Source organism: Talpa occidentalis, unplaced genomic scaffold, assembly GCF_014898055.3.
Source record: "Talpa occidentalis isolate TD23 unplaced genomic scaffold, MPIMG_talOcc4v2.1 talOcc4.5, whole genome shotgun sequence".
Lineage (NCBI taxonomy): Eukaryota > Metazoa > Chordata > Mammalia > Eulipotyphla > Talpidae > Talpa > Talpa occidentalis.
In genome coordinates this window covers 6,029,178-6,042,942 of record NW_023604861.1, presented here as the reverse complement: position 1 = coordinate 6,042,942, position 13,765 = coordinate 6,029,178, and the positions used below count along the sequence as shown (strand labels likewise).

The following is a 13,765-nucleotide window of genomic DNA, read 5'->3' as shown; positions in this document are numbered from 1 at the left end:
TGCTGGCCCACCCCCATGATAGTGCCGCCTCATCCCGAGAGCCACAGGACAAGTCACTCGTGAAATAGCCTACAGGTCTTCAGCAAGTAGGGAAAAAGAGAAATGTGTCCCACAGTAAATGAGTGGGACCAGGTATTTCGTAGAGAGCTCGTGATTTACCAGGATTCCAAGCAATATTTCTCAGATTTGTCAGCCCAAGCCTCTCATCCTGATTATCATCCTAAAATCTTTTTCTTGCTGGATGATGGGACCTGTCTAAGTGGGGTGTCTGAGAGAGTTACCCCTTAGCAGCTGAGCCCAGCAAAGTGTTTCTAGCAAAAGACCTTAAGTGTGAAACACGCTTCCGTGAGCTGTGAATAAAGCTGGCACCTCAGGAGACGGTGAAGAAATAGCGTTTTATTTCTTTACAAATTTATAGCCAAGACAATAAATCACTCCATAGAAAAATTTAAAACAAGATACAGTGCTGTGACCTTCATAACAGATGGAGTAGTTAGTACAATAGCGAAACTGCCTGCTGGATGTCGGTTGCAGCATTTTGTCAGGCGTGATGAACGAGAAAGAAAGTCCAGCTTGTCCAATGGGCAGCTCACCCACGGGACCTCGCCCTAAGACTGGTTGTTTTCGAGAATCATCACAGATGAGCTTAGAGCCAGGTGTCCCCTAAGCTTGGCTGCCTTTGCAAATAGGATAGAATTCATAGGCTGTGCATTTGTTATTTTGGGGTTTGTGTATTTGGCTCCAAGGATTCACAATCACCTTTATCCCTCGGTAAGGCTGACCCTGATCCGGGTCATTGGGCTGATGCCCACAGGGATGCTGTTGTAGACAGTGGCTGCGATTGCAGGTCTTGAGATGCCCCAGTGATTCTTGCTGAATCCCATCTAGAAAAGTCCAAGCTCATCCTCCCTCCAGCTAGCCCTCCCCTCCACCCTGCCTCTGCACCCCTGGCTGCAACCCCCGTCATCGGAAAAGACAAAGGGTACAAGTTAGCTCAAAAAAACAACCTAATTCCTAGTTGCCTGCCCAACACGGCTATCTAGCGCTGGTGCAGGACCCTCAACTCCTCTTCCGAGACTGCTCTGCCGGTTTCTGCTGTGGGAGGCATGGCAGACAGGCAGCGAAGAACGGATTGAACCAGATTGAAATTGTAGGTTCACGGTTATTTAGGTCCACCTTGTGGCCCTCCAGGCCAGTCGGCAATTGCCTATTCCTCTCTGTGCTTCTGTTTTTTACCTCTGAAGACAGAAAGAAATTCATTTCTTTCCCCTTTAAAGTCTTAAGGATGCTCTGAAGAAAAATAAGAAAATGTGGCGGATTCCCCAGGAGTGGAAGCTAAAGGAAAAGCTCAGAGGGGAGGTCAGAGCTTTCTGAAGGGTGCGCGGACTGAGCAAGAAAACAAAGGAAGGGGTGGGTGTGGCTGGACCTAGCAGCCTCCAGTGAGCTCCTGCCTCCATGGCCCAGCAGCTGCCATGGCTGGACTGGGCCTCGTAGGTGTGGGGGTTCTGGCCAGTGTGGTGGGTTCTCGGCAATCGTGAGGCTGATCTGTCTGTCCCCTTGGACCCTGTGTCTCCCTAAGTTGTTCCCTTTGCAGAGACAGGCAGTTTTGACCTCCGGCTATCGGTGGCGCTGGCCAGTGCACTCTCCAAGGAGGGCCTCAGTAACTGTCACACTGTCGTTATTACAGGCTCTGCTGCTTCTAGTTTCAGAAGCCGTAGCATTTCCTACCTCTAAGATGCACTGGAGGTTGACAAGGGAGAAGAGTGACGCAGCTGGGGAAATGCTGACGGAGGGAAGCTGGTTTTTCACAGCCCATCCAAAAATCAATCCCCATTTTTCATCCTAACTATTTCAGTGACCAGCAGGCTTTTGGAACCGGCGTTTACTTGTCAAACGGTCTGTCAGCCTACACCCTAGTGCTGCAGCTGAGCTTACCGGCTTCAGAAAGTACTTTGTTGCGGCCTGAAGCTAAGCGTGTCAGAAGCAGGAGTGGTGATTAGAACAGGGCCAGGGGAGACATTCACAGGTGAAATGGGAGCACTTTTCATGAATTTTGAAAATAAAAAGATGATCTCCTAGGTGTGGTATGTGACTATCATGGACCTATAAAGTTCATTTACTTTTGCTTCTCGGTAGAAATAATTTGTATTGGAAGGGAGACGCCATTTAGAAATAACTAAAATAAATTCTTCAAATAATCTCCCTCTCCTCAGATAAAACACTCTAAGTTGCTTGCCTTCTGGGGCCATTTCAAGCAAAATTCAATTCAGTGTCTCAGGTTTTCTTTGGCTGCAGATATATTACTAACCATTTGCAAAAGTAGCAGCAGTTGAACATTTTCCTATCTAGAAATTTGAAAGTGTCTAAGTTAAGATAAATACATTTCTAAAATAAGGACGCACTGCAGTTGAAACCAAGAGGAAGACACCGTCACTCACCGACTGAGCTGGGAGCCAACTCCTGCTTCTACGCAACCACCAGGCTAATCTCAATTCACTCATCGAGACTGCAGCCTATCTAGATTTTGCTAGAGCCGCAAAATCAACCAAGATGCTCAGGAAAACAAGTCGAGACTGAATGAAATCAATCTGTGGTTAAGCAAGAAGTTCGTAAGCATAAGCTGGGGTTCCAGCATATACCTCGTTCTGACTGCTCCCTTGCCTTGAGCAGACACAGGCTTGGCCACAGTTTTAAGGGGTCGCTGGGGATTCTTGAGGCTAAAATGCAGGTACCAGATTCCATGGTGTGGAACCACGCAGTGCCTGCTGCTCAGGACGTGCTTATGTCAGGCTTTTCACGATACCCACGAGAAGTGCCAATTCCTTTCTCTGTCCGCTTTTATCAGCTACATTATGAACTCGCTTTTCAACCTCCTTTCACAGAGGCGCTATTGATCGCTGCCCCGCCTAGTACATTTTGAACTTACCAAGTCTGAGATTTGGCTAAATATGTCAAAATAACTTCCTACTTCATGTTCTTTTATAAGATTCTGACCCGAAAAGTTTGGTGAGTCTTCTTTTAGTAAAAGGGAATCAATCATATTTAGAAAGAATAGCTAACTCAGGACAGTAGAAGGAAGGAGAATCCTTTGTGTTTTGTTCTGTTTTAATTTGTTGCTGTTGTGGAAGTAATTTTGCCTTTAGAGGATTTTTTTTAGCCTATCAGCTAAGGACATTTAAATCAAGAGAATTTTCTTTTTGTGACACCACTTAATTTATATATATTTTTTCTTTTAAATGCACCATTAATAAAATTGCTTGTCAGTAAGCCACAGTATTTTAAATAACCAAAGAGGAGAATTTTAATTAGGTAGGAAGTAAAAAGGGGAGAAATAAGGAAAGTAATAAAAAAAGTGGTTAGGCCTCGGGTCTCCTAAAAGGTCAGCATTTGGGGGTCACTAGATCTGTCATTGATCATAGCAGGAGATCCTGAGCGTGAGAGCTGGCAAAGCAAAGAGATGCAGGAGCCATTGTGTGAGCGTCTGGCCCAGTGAGCCAGCCGATCAGCAGGTGTGTCCTTACTTTAAGAAATTCATGTAAACAAAGAGCTAAAATTCCAAGCACTATAATTGAGTCATTATTTTAGTTTAAAAATGCATCCTTATTCAGAATTTACGATTCAATTCCCTTAAAGAGCAGACACTTCTAAAACGTGATTCAGTGCAAAAGCAGGAAACTGTCTATTTCCAAACACCTTTTGGGAGGACCGTCCACAGGCATCAGCCCCACTGGGCGCTCAGTGACATTTCCACCAGGCGGGGCCGCGGAACATTTGCTCAAGGCTAATTGCAACTGTCTAGATCCATAATGAAGCTTTTCCTGGGTAACCTTTGTGAATTACAGTAAGTAAAGCTCCCCTCTGAGCACTTGGCTATTCAATAACTTTCCCTTTGGAAGGTAGGTTATTAGAAGCCTATTGTCAGTGCATTGAGGGAAATGCATTCTAGACGCCGCCTTTCCTTGTGCAGTCACAGCCAGTGATGCCCTTTGTGCTTTCAGGTTCTTGTCACTGTGGAAAGTGCATTTGCTCTGCGGAAGAATGGTATATTTCAGGAGAATTCTGCGACTGTGATGACAGGGACTGCGACAAACATGATGGTCTCATCTGCACAGGTGCGGCACTTCCCGCTGGCATTGCTCTATGTCACAGCACACACCACGGTGCATGGGGGGCCGGTGGTGGTGGGGGATTCCATGGGGTCCAGGACCAGGTGTGACAATGCTGTAACTATGGAAGGGGCTGTGAGCATTTGGAGATGAGCACTAAGGTTCTTCCCATGTATAGAAGCCAAATTAAATGATTGCTGGCAACTTTCCACCAAGCAACCTCCCATCCCCTAGCTTACACACATGGTTCTGTAGAGAAGGTAATCCTCTTGACAACTGTGTTACTTGGAGCGTGGTGGAAGGACGTTTCCAGGGAACGGATATGAGTGTGTTTGGGGTGTGGAGGGATGATAAATATTTAGTAGCTTAACAGACAGTGCTATCCTAAGTTGTTGATGCCTAATAATTGGCTATAAAATACATTTACTTTTAAATAAGTTACAGGGGAAATAGAGACATATGCATTTGTTCTCCTTGTTTGTAGCTGGAAGCAAAAGAGGGCTATTTGTGTGAGTTGCTGAACTGGACTCAACTTTCTGTCCATCGCCACTGCACAAGGCTCCTCTTTTAGGTGATTACTTGGCCTACTTCAGACTATTCCAGAAGCTTTTATTTTATTTTTTTATTTTTTATTCATAAGTCGTACACAACTTGCTTATTCGTAAGTTGTATACAACAGGAAACCAAGCATGTTAGAGATGGTCAGCTGGAGTTCTACTAGATGGTCAGTATTTGGTCTCTGCTCCATTGACAGGGGCATCAAACAGATGCCATTAGTTTTTAGAAAGATCAGATTCTCACAGCTATTTAATAAGATGTAATAAGATTAGTGAACAATAAGAAATTCTGCAGAATGAATGAAATGGTTTTGATGGAGGGCAGTCACGGTTCACCAGAGGGCATTTTAGCGTGACGCACTCGATCATGACGTGGGCCCGTGTCTCTCGTTTCAGGGAATGGAATCTGTAGCTGTGGAAACTGTGAATGCTGGGATGGCTGGAACGGGAATGCATGTGAGATCTGGCTCGGCACAGAATATCCTTAACAGTTCCAAGAGGAGGCCGGATTCTTACTGTTCCAGGCCAATAGAACATATAAATGCTAAGGAAGCCATGTATAATCCCTACGTGGACAGATCAAACAGACTATTGTATGTTTTTCTATTTCTGAATGCCTGGATGAAATATGGGTACCCATTAAAATGAGTTAAGCAAATTCTGATGTCAATAACACCAGAAAGAATTTTTCTTCCATAATTTACACCAGTGATTCTCGATGAGGGCAATGCTGCCACCCAGGAACGTATCACAATGTCTGCAGACAATTTTGATTGTCATGCTGGATGGAGTGGGAGTGGGTGCTACAGGCCTTTAGTGGGCAGAGGCCAGGGATGCTGCTTAACATCTTACAGTGCAGGGGGCAGCCCGCAGGACAGGGAATGATATGATTCCAAATGTCAGTCGTGCCAGGGCCGAGAAATGCTGAGTTACACGGTTGTTAGAAATGCATGTCCCTATATAAGAAAGACATATTAGAGTGTAAAGACCCCATTAGAATCTAGCCTCACGCAAATCCACTGATCATACCACTCAGGTTCCTTATCACTGAGAAATCCCACAGGGGGACAATGAAGACCAACACACAAAGTGTGAGGTCTAGGGCCAGAGACTGGATCACAAGTGCTTTTGAAAGAAAAAGGCTGAGTAGCTAGGAAGTAACCTGTCGATTTTCACATTCAGTTCACAAAAGGACATTCTCTTAAGATGAAAGAAGAAATTATAAAAAATGTACAATTGAACATTTTTAATAAATAGCAACATAAGTTGTTTACACTGTGTCAATATCTATTTACCTACTGATGATTAATAACAAAAAAATGAATTACTATTCAGGGATACTCATTTTATGTTACTAGAACATTTTCTTTTGTTTTCAAAAGGGCAGATGTTACATGTACAAGGAATTTGATATTTTACTATTTAAATTTCTACATGGTAAGTTGCCTTTTAAAAAGAGAAAATCTAGTTGGATATATGATGGGCCTGGATAGACACTGATTTCCCTGAAAACACTTTCTTGTTTCTCAGAAGACCTGTATCTGGACAAGTTGGGGCAAGCAACTTGCAGAAGAGATACTGTGATAAAATGGCCCCAGTCTCAAAAGCTCAGGATAAAAAAAAAAATCTAGAATTGGCTTAAATAGAAATTACAAATATCCACTCAATGATAGGAACAAAATGTTTATTTCTTAATGGTGAAATTTTGCTTTGTATGAAATTCACATTGAATTATGAAAATGTACAGTAATTTGGACTTCCCTTACATATTTACAGTTAAATCTACTTAAACACATTAGTTTAGGCAACCCTTAATTATTTAGAGCTAAAAAAACCCCACTTTTTTTCTAAACGTGAATTATAGTTTGTAAAATCCTAGAATAATGTAACAAAATCATTTCCATCTTGTATAAGGTGAAAATTTTTACTTGGAAATTTTACTTTATGATGTAAATATTCTAAAGTTATGGTTTGAACTTTATAATTCAAATCACCCAAAATAAAGAAAATATGCATCGGCTGAGTTACTTAAAAATTGAATACTGAAAATTATTTAAGAGATAATTTAACTGATGCTGATGTTTATAGACTAACAGTGTTTTCATACTTGAATAGATTTATAAAATTGTTATCTCTATCCTGAGATTAAGAAGTGCAGCGGTATTAGTTGTATCTCTATGATTGAGTATGTCAACTGATATATCGGTTTTGTAAAATGAGAAAACATAAGCAGTTAGAAAATAACATAGATTATATTCTCTCCCCTTCCTAAGCATTTTAAGCCTCAGACAAACCTATTGTAATTGTTCTGTAGCAACTTGACTTATTTGATGATGTACCAACTCTGGAATTCATTACATTATGCAGCCACCGCAGCACAAGTGGCCTCAAGTTTCACAATTTTAGAGCTTTATTTTTTATAAAGGACCAGATAGCAAAGAGTTTAGACTTTGCTGGTCACATACATCCTTGTCACATATTTTTTGTTTGTATGTGTTTAATAACTCTAAATTGTGAAGAAGAAAAACAAAAAACACCTCATTCTGAGCTCCTGTGCCATAAAAAACAGATTGTGAACTGGATTTGACTCACAGCTGAGCAATAGTTTACCCATCTCTGCTCTTGTGGAACAGCCCTTGATTCCTTAGATCTCATCACACACAAAACCTAATGTAGCCTATTTTTCTTTTCATTCTCTATATTTGTTATCCCTTTTCATTAACAACTACAATAAATAAAAGTGCATCTCCTTATAGCTTCGTATAAGAAAAAGACCCTCAGCATTTATGTCTTTTAAGAAAAAGATTAGAATGGACAAATTATTATACCATCAAGATCAATTTTGTTCGAATTTCTTGATAAAACTTAAATACAGTCAGTATTCTGGGGTTCATTTAGTTACAAATCATTGAGCTGAAACTGAATTATAATCACATGGTATCTAAATTCGAATGAATATTTTCCTTTTAAAACAGAAATATTTTCTTTTTACTTCTCTGTGTCTGTTGTAATATTTTATACGTGTATGTATGTGATTTTGAATCTAGCAATCCAAACATCCACAGACTAAGAAGTGATTTAAGTTACATGTTTAAGCTGGAAATAAATATAGTTACAAAAAGATATAAATTCTACCCTTCTAAATGTCATTTTGTCCTTTGACATTTGATTCCATGCTGAGATAGAGACTCCCGCTTAAAAAAGAGAAGGCAGGGCAAAGTAAACTTCCAATGTAAGAGGAGGCCAGACTGCTGTACCTTGCATTTGGGAAGGAAGCCACACATTTGCAGGTGGTGTTGGCACTGACCTTGCTTCCTTGGCAAAATGTCACTGAGAAATTCTTCCCTCGGGGATTTTCAATAAATTTTGATGGAATCCTTATAGCCTCAGAGGAGAATCATCATACCCCACTGCCTTTCTGGACTCCTTGAGCTAATGTAGACTCCTGCAATATACTGAAAGAAAACTTTCCACTTAACACGCAATCACAATCCCAGCCAGCAATGTTGGGAGGAGAGTGACCCACATAGAAAACCATGAAAAAAACAAAACCAAAAAAATAACAGCCTTTGTTTGCAGACTCACTGTCAAACTTTGAAGCCTTAATTACTATTCAAGAGGACCAGTAGGCCCTGGGCACCCCTTTCTAAGCTAAGAAACTCAAAATCTGAAAGGTATTTTGTCCACAGTAATATAATTACTTCTGAATTTTGACACGCCTGCCTTTAGCTCAAATGCTTTCTCTGGATAGAGTCTTGTTCTGAAATAAATTTGAAAATAATTTCTACCTTTTAAGATGGATTTCCTAGTCAATCACATTCCTACTCTGGTCTCTCTTTCAAATGTTAATTATCTCTGTAATATTAGGGAAAAAACTAAATGAAAAGATACATGTCTAAATTAAAGAAACACTTTTTTCTTATTGTTTTGTTTTTTTCTTAAATGAGAGCCAAATCTGATATTGGTCATCCTGAAGGAAAAAAAAAATGACTGTTTTAGTGCTCTAGGCATTAATTAAGCAACTAGCTAGGTATGATAAAGACATTTGGCTGACTCGGCAGGAAGCAAATAATTGGAAGGACCAGGGCATGAGTCTTCTGGGCACATTGTAAAGCTCCTGAAGTCACTCCCACAAATACTCGGGGCAAGTGAATATTTCGAGTGAGAATCTACATTCTCTAGGGCTTGTAATGAAAGAATGCTTAATTCCATTTTACTCTTTACATAGGGCAGACCATATGCATCTCTTCTATAATTTACCAAGTAAAGTTGTAGCAAATCATTTTAGAAAACAAACGGATACAAAAACAAAAGCAGTTACTTGAAATATCAAAACAATTAACATTCCGGAGCATTGTTGAGGGACAGGCAAAGCAATCAACTACCATAACAAATCAGTAGAAATAACCCTCCCACACCAGAAATGCATGCAAAAGGAATGTGGTATTAGAGAGGCTTGATACAACTGACATATGCACATGGAGATACAGAACACACAGGCTGTAAATACAAATGAATTCCATCAGATTTACTACACAGAACATCGAGAGTGATGGATTGTACTTACTTTAATAACAGCAAACTTAATTTCTGAGGGGAAAAATGGTGGCGTCTTATCCCCGAAAAATTGCAAGAGAGGTATCATCAAAGAGCTAAAATTTTCTTTGGCATGATAGAGGGGGCAAGTGAATTTACTGACTCGCTCACATGACACTTCTCTCTGTATGGTGATGCAATGCCATTTCGTTACATAAAGATGTTCGATGTTTTTTAATATGCCTTCATATAAACATTTTATTCAATATGTTGTATTTGTGAATACAACAAATTATATTGAACATAGAAACTGTACAATGCAGACAAACTCTGTATGTAAATCGAGTAATACATACCGACAGTTCTTAACACACAGGTCCCACTGCATGCAGTTCATCAGACCTGTCCTCATCCCATGCAATGGTGAGACCAGACACAAAGTATAAATGATCTAACTAAATCACAAATAACAAGGACCCCTCTGCAATACGTCTAAACATGGAGTAGCAGAAAGTATGTCAACATCCATTCACAGGGATAAATACCCTTATAGACAACTCATTAAAAAAAAAAAAAAAGGAAAACAAAACAAGAAGTTCACATTTACAGAAATCTCAGTCATTTACAAAAATAAATCCTGTCTTAATTTTAACCAGTTAACAAGCTAGCAGGGGAAAAAGAAATTAGCCAGTAGAGCTGATTACGTGAACAAAGAGGTGGGGTTGTTTGATGTGTGTGTGTGTGTGTGCGTGTGTGTGTGGTGGGGTAAACAGTGTCCATATGCCCATCTAATTGGAATTTCAAGTTATATTATTCATAGTCATATATGATCAAATACAATATTCCATCAATAAACCCTACTCATCGGGTAATGAGATTCATCTAGTGTATTTTAACTTATTTTGTTAAGAACGACAGATTTTTAAAGGACGTAACAAGAAGTCACGAGTGGTCAAAAGAATCATTTTGTTGTATTTGTTCTTTAGCATCATCAACAATAAATGTACTCAAACGTTATGCTAACTTTTTATTTATTAAAATGGAATCCAATATGAAAATGAAAGAAGCATTAACAGTTAAATTTATACTAAATCTTTAATCAGCTAAGCAGGCCAACATTTTTGAATGCTGGGCGGGGGCTGTCATGTCGACTTAGGAAAGCAGTGACAAAATAATTTCCCAGTAAATACAGTGCAGGTGGGAGAAAATGGCGACTGGGTCATCCTTCCCCATGGACAGAGTTACAAGAGGCCAGTGTACTGATCCCACATCAAGTTTTCTGCAAATGAGGTTAGATTTGGTCTCAGTGAACTCTTTTGAGAAGAAAACATTGAGTTTTATTAAGTACACACACAGTCAACAAATATATTTCCAAACAGCTTAGTACTAAACATTTTGAAACCCCTTCTACCCAACCCTGAACACCTGCCGTGGCTTCTTCTCTGCGGATCGTCAACAATTCTTGGCCCTTCTCAAGCGCCATCTTCCCTAAGCTCAGAGTTCAGCCGTATTCAGTTCCGAAGAAAAACAAAGAAAACAAAAATCAGATAAACCGAACGGGTCGAAAACCTGATGGTCGAATGTGTGGGTTTGCCTGTAGTTGGACCTAGAACCGCCCCCCAGCCTGCATTCCGAGATCGCGGCAAGGCACCTCTCACCCGGCCTCTGGGCCACCACACTCGGCTGCCAGGGGCTGGGCCAGGGGCATGGACTGGTGAATACACAGTACCCGACTCAGCATGCTGAGCTAAAAAAAATATTTTTTCCTAGTATGTCCAGTTTAAAAACTTGTCATTGAACACCAAAAATATTAAAGTCTAATTTATAACTAACGTTTGCATTGCTGCTGCAGAAAAAAGAACACAACAGCCGCCTTGCCCATGCTCCGCTGGGGATGAGTTGGAACGCAGCCAAAACCGGGGAGGGCGTTAAACTCGGTTCCTTAAAAACAGGAAGGATTATATCTGAAATGGATTTAGGTAGCGCAATTCTCCTAGGTTGTCATGACTGATTTTTCTTTTTTTGTCTTTTTTCCAAATAATGAGGATTAGTAGATGAAAAATGAACCTTAATCAGGCCCACAAGGCCTACAGAGTTCTTTGGACCCACTTTCTTAAAAACCAGTGGGTCTTGCTCGCTGGGCAAGGCAAATGTTACCATTACCAGTAAGCTTGTGATATGTATAAAACACACACACACACACGAAGAAACTATAGGGGGCTGGATGTCAAACACCCGCGTGGAGAACTTCCCACACCCCTTTAGCTCACCCCGCCACACCAACCTCGGCTGCCCAGGGCCCTGGTGCTGGGTAGAGGGCATAGGTGGGGTTGGTCGCTATGGGGGCCGCAGACAACCCTCCTAGTCTCCTCATCGCTGGCCCGGGGAGCTAATCCCACTGCCAGCGCCGGAGCACACCCTCCTGGAGGCGCGCACAGTAGGCCAGCAGCCCTGTGGGGACGGGAGGAGGGGAAATCCAGAATAGCACAGGTGTACAGCGGCTAACTAGAAATTACTCAGGAGTATTGGTGTGCTACAAAACCGAACTGAAACACATGGATGTCGCTGAAACAGGACTCAAAAAGGATTATGGGGAGCTGTCAGCAGGCAAGGAATCGAGTGTACTTGTGAAGTGTGTCATTCACAGCAAGTGTCACGGTCACAGAAAAGAGAGTAAAAAGGCATTCCATATCTGGCAGGGCATTCCATGGTCTGAGTTGAGCTGGTTCTCCAGGTGTCTTCTTGCTGTGGGGACGCAACGGGCGGGGGCATCCACTGGCAGCGACAAGTTCGAGACCGCAGGGCGCCGGCCTGGGCTTGCCCCCCGCGTGGCTCGGCCCCGGGCCTGGGAATGTCCGGCCTGGAGGGTCCCTCGCCGGGCCCGGGCCGAGCCCGTCTCCACGGCGCGCGCCGGGCTATGTGGTCTTGCTCTTGTTGACTGGTTTGCCGCCGTTCATTATGGCTGACGCGCTTGTGCTTTTACTCGGCGTCACCCCGGCCTTCGGGACCGTTTCCCCGACGTCGTGCAGAGACGGCTCTCGGTACATGGCGACTAGTGACAGGAGGGAGGGCACCGAGGAGGAAGAGCAGAAAGGACAGGTTACCCGGCTGGCTCGGGAGGGGTGTCCACACCCAACTAGGCCTGGCCCTGGGCCCGGCCCGTTCTGGCCATCGCAAACGCCCTGCCTGAGGAGGGCCTGCAGGGAGGCGCTCATGGCCTGGGCCCCAGACAGGAGGCGTCCCTTCCTCACAGTCCCTGGAGAGTGTGGGCCCCGCGGGGAGCGTGCTTGTGTCTGGGAGAGAAGCCGAAATAGGAGTGTAGGGTAAAGAAAATGTCAGGCTTTTCTGCCCTCCCGCCATCAGGAGAGATGATGGATCCTTGCGGTCCTGAGTGCATGCCTGATGGCGGCACCTGGAGTGGGGTGTGGGCACAGGTAGGTGGGATTCACCTGGGCTGAGACTGCTTTTAAGGGTGGCGTCACGGGACGTCAGAAGCTGAGTAAGAAGCCGATGAGAGAAGCAAAGAAGCAGAAGCAGAGAAGGCCAGAGAGAGTGCGGATTTGCTGGGGGCTGGGAGGCCTGCCTGCCAGCCATATGCCTGATGAACCCCAGTAAAAGACCTGCAAAAAACCACTGAGGACTCTGACTCCTCCTTTACCCGGTCTGCTGGATCAGAAAACCTGCTCTGTGCCCCGTCCTGCCCTTAAAGGGAATCATGGCCCCGCACAAGCTCACTGCAAGCATGGGGGGGGGGAGGGGAGGCGAGGCTCTCACCTCAGGCCTCCACACAGCCACACAATCCAGGGCCACCCATTCATTCCCACTCATTTTCCAACTCCAAGTATTTACTGTTTACACCTGAGTCATTAAGTTATTTGTCTCTCAGGTGGTTCAAACGCAGCAGAGTTCCCTCAAAGAAGCTCTAGAAGCGACAGCTAAGAATACTCCTTCCCTAAGCCAAGGCTTCTGGGTCAGCATCTAGAGCTCGCCCGCCATCCCAGGGAGCGCCTGGGAGACAGCTGGAGGCAACTGTGGGACAGCGTAGCTCTCATTTTCTGAAATATCATAAAAAATTGAATAATTGATGCCATGAAAGGCAGTAGCACACACTGGAAGTGAAGTGACGTGAGTCCCCAGGAACTGCCTGAGTGACATCTAGGGACAGAAGCCATCACCTGTGGCTTTTTAGACAATGATTCCAGGAAATCTGGGAAAGGACATTCAGGAGTGACCAATGTTGGGGAAATTAGTGAGTCAGATCATCTGCCATCAGAAACAAGAGTGAATTCAAGCTGCCCCACCTGCTTTCTAGGCTTTTGGAAGTTTCTGGGACTCTATGAAGAGAACGTGAAGTGGGTTAGGATGGACTGCCAGGTGCTTCCGCCATCTTCAGGCCCTCAGGATGCTACCTTTTGCCTCAATGCCTCATGGGATTTTTTAGCGGCACATGCATTTGAAAGTGCATGTGCACCTTGGGCCTGGACTAGGCAGGTAAGAACAGGATCCACCCAGGTCTGTCATGCCCAGTGCTAGGGACAGCAGGCAACAACTACATCCAAGTGATCG

At 43.3% G+C, this 13,765-nt stretch overlaps 2 protein-coding genes across 15 annotated transcripts in view; one reads left to right on the top strand and one right to left on the bottom strand.

Annotated features, from left to right (window-relative positions):
* Positions 1-6,590, top strand: part of ITGBL1 (integrin subunit beta like 1) — a 148,541-nt gene extending 141,951 nt beyond the window's left edge. For all 6 annotated transcript variants that reach the window (XM_037528728.2, XM_054701819.1, XM_054701820.1 and 3 more), the window contains 2 exons: positions 3,999-4,112; positions 5,060-6,590. In XM_037528728.2, coding sequence (XP_037384625.1) covers positions 3,999-4,112; positions 5,060-5,151 — 206 coding nt within the window. In that variant the 3' untranslated portion in view covers positions 5,152-6,590. The remainder of the gene's footprint in view (positions 1-3,998; positions 4,113-5,059) is intronic.
* Positions 6,591-6,717: 127 nt separating this feature from the next.
* The window catches only part of FGF14 (fibroblast growth factor 14), a 477,163-nt gene continuing 470,115 nt past the window's right edge, over positions 6,718-13,765 (bottom strand). For all 9 annotated transcript variants that reach the window (XM_037528725.2, XM_037528726.2, XM_054701825.1 and 6 more), the window contains one exon: positions 6,718-12,251. In XM_037528725.2, coding sequence (XP_037384622.1) covers positions 12,115-12,251 — 137 coding nt within the window. In that variant the 3' untranslated portion in view covers positions 6,718-12,114. The remainder of the gene's footprint in view (positions 12,252-13,765) is intronic.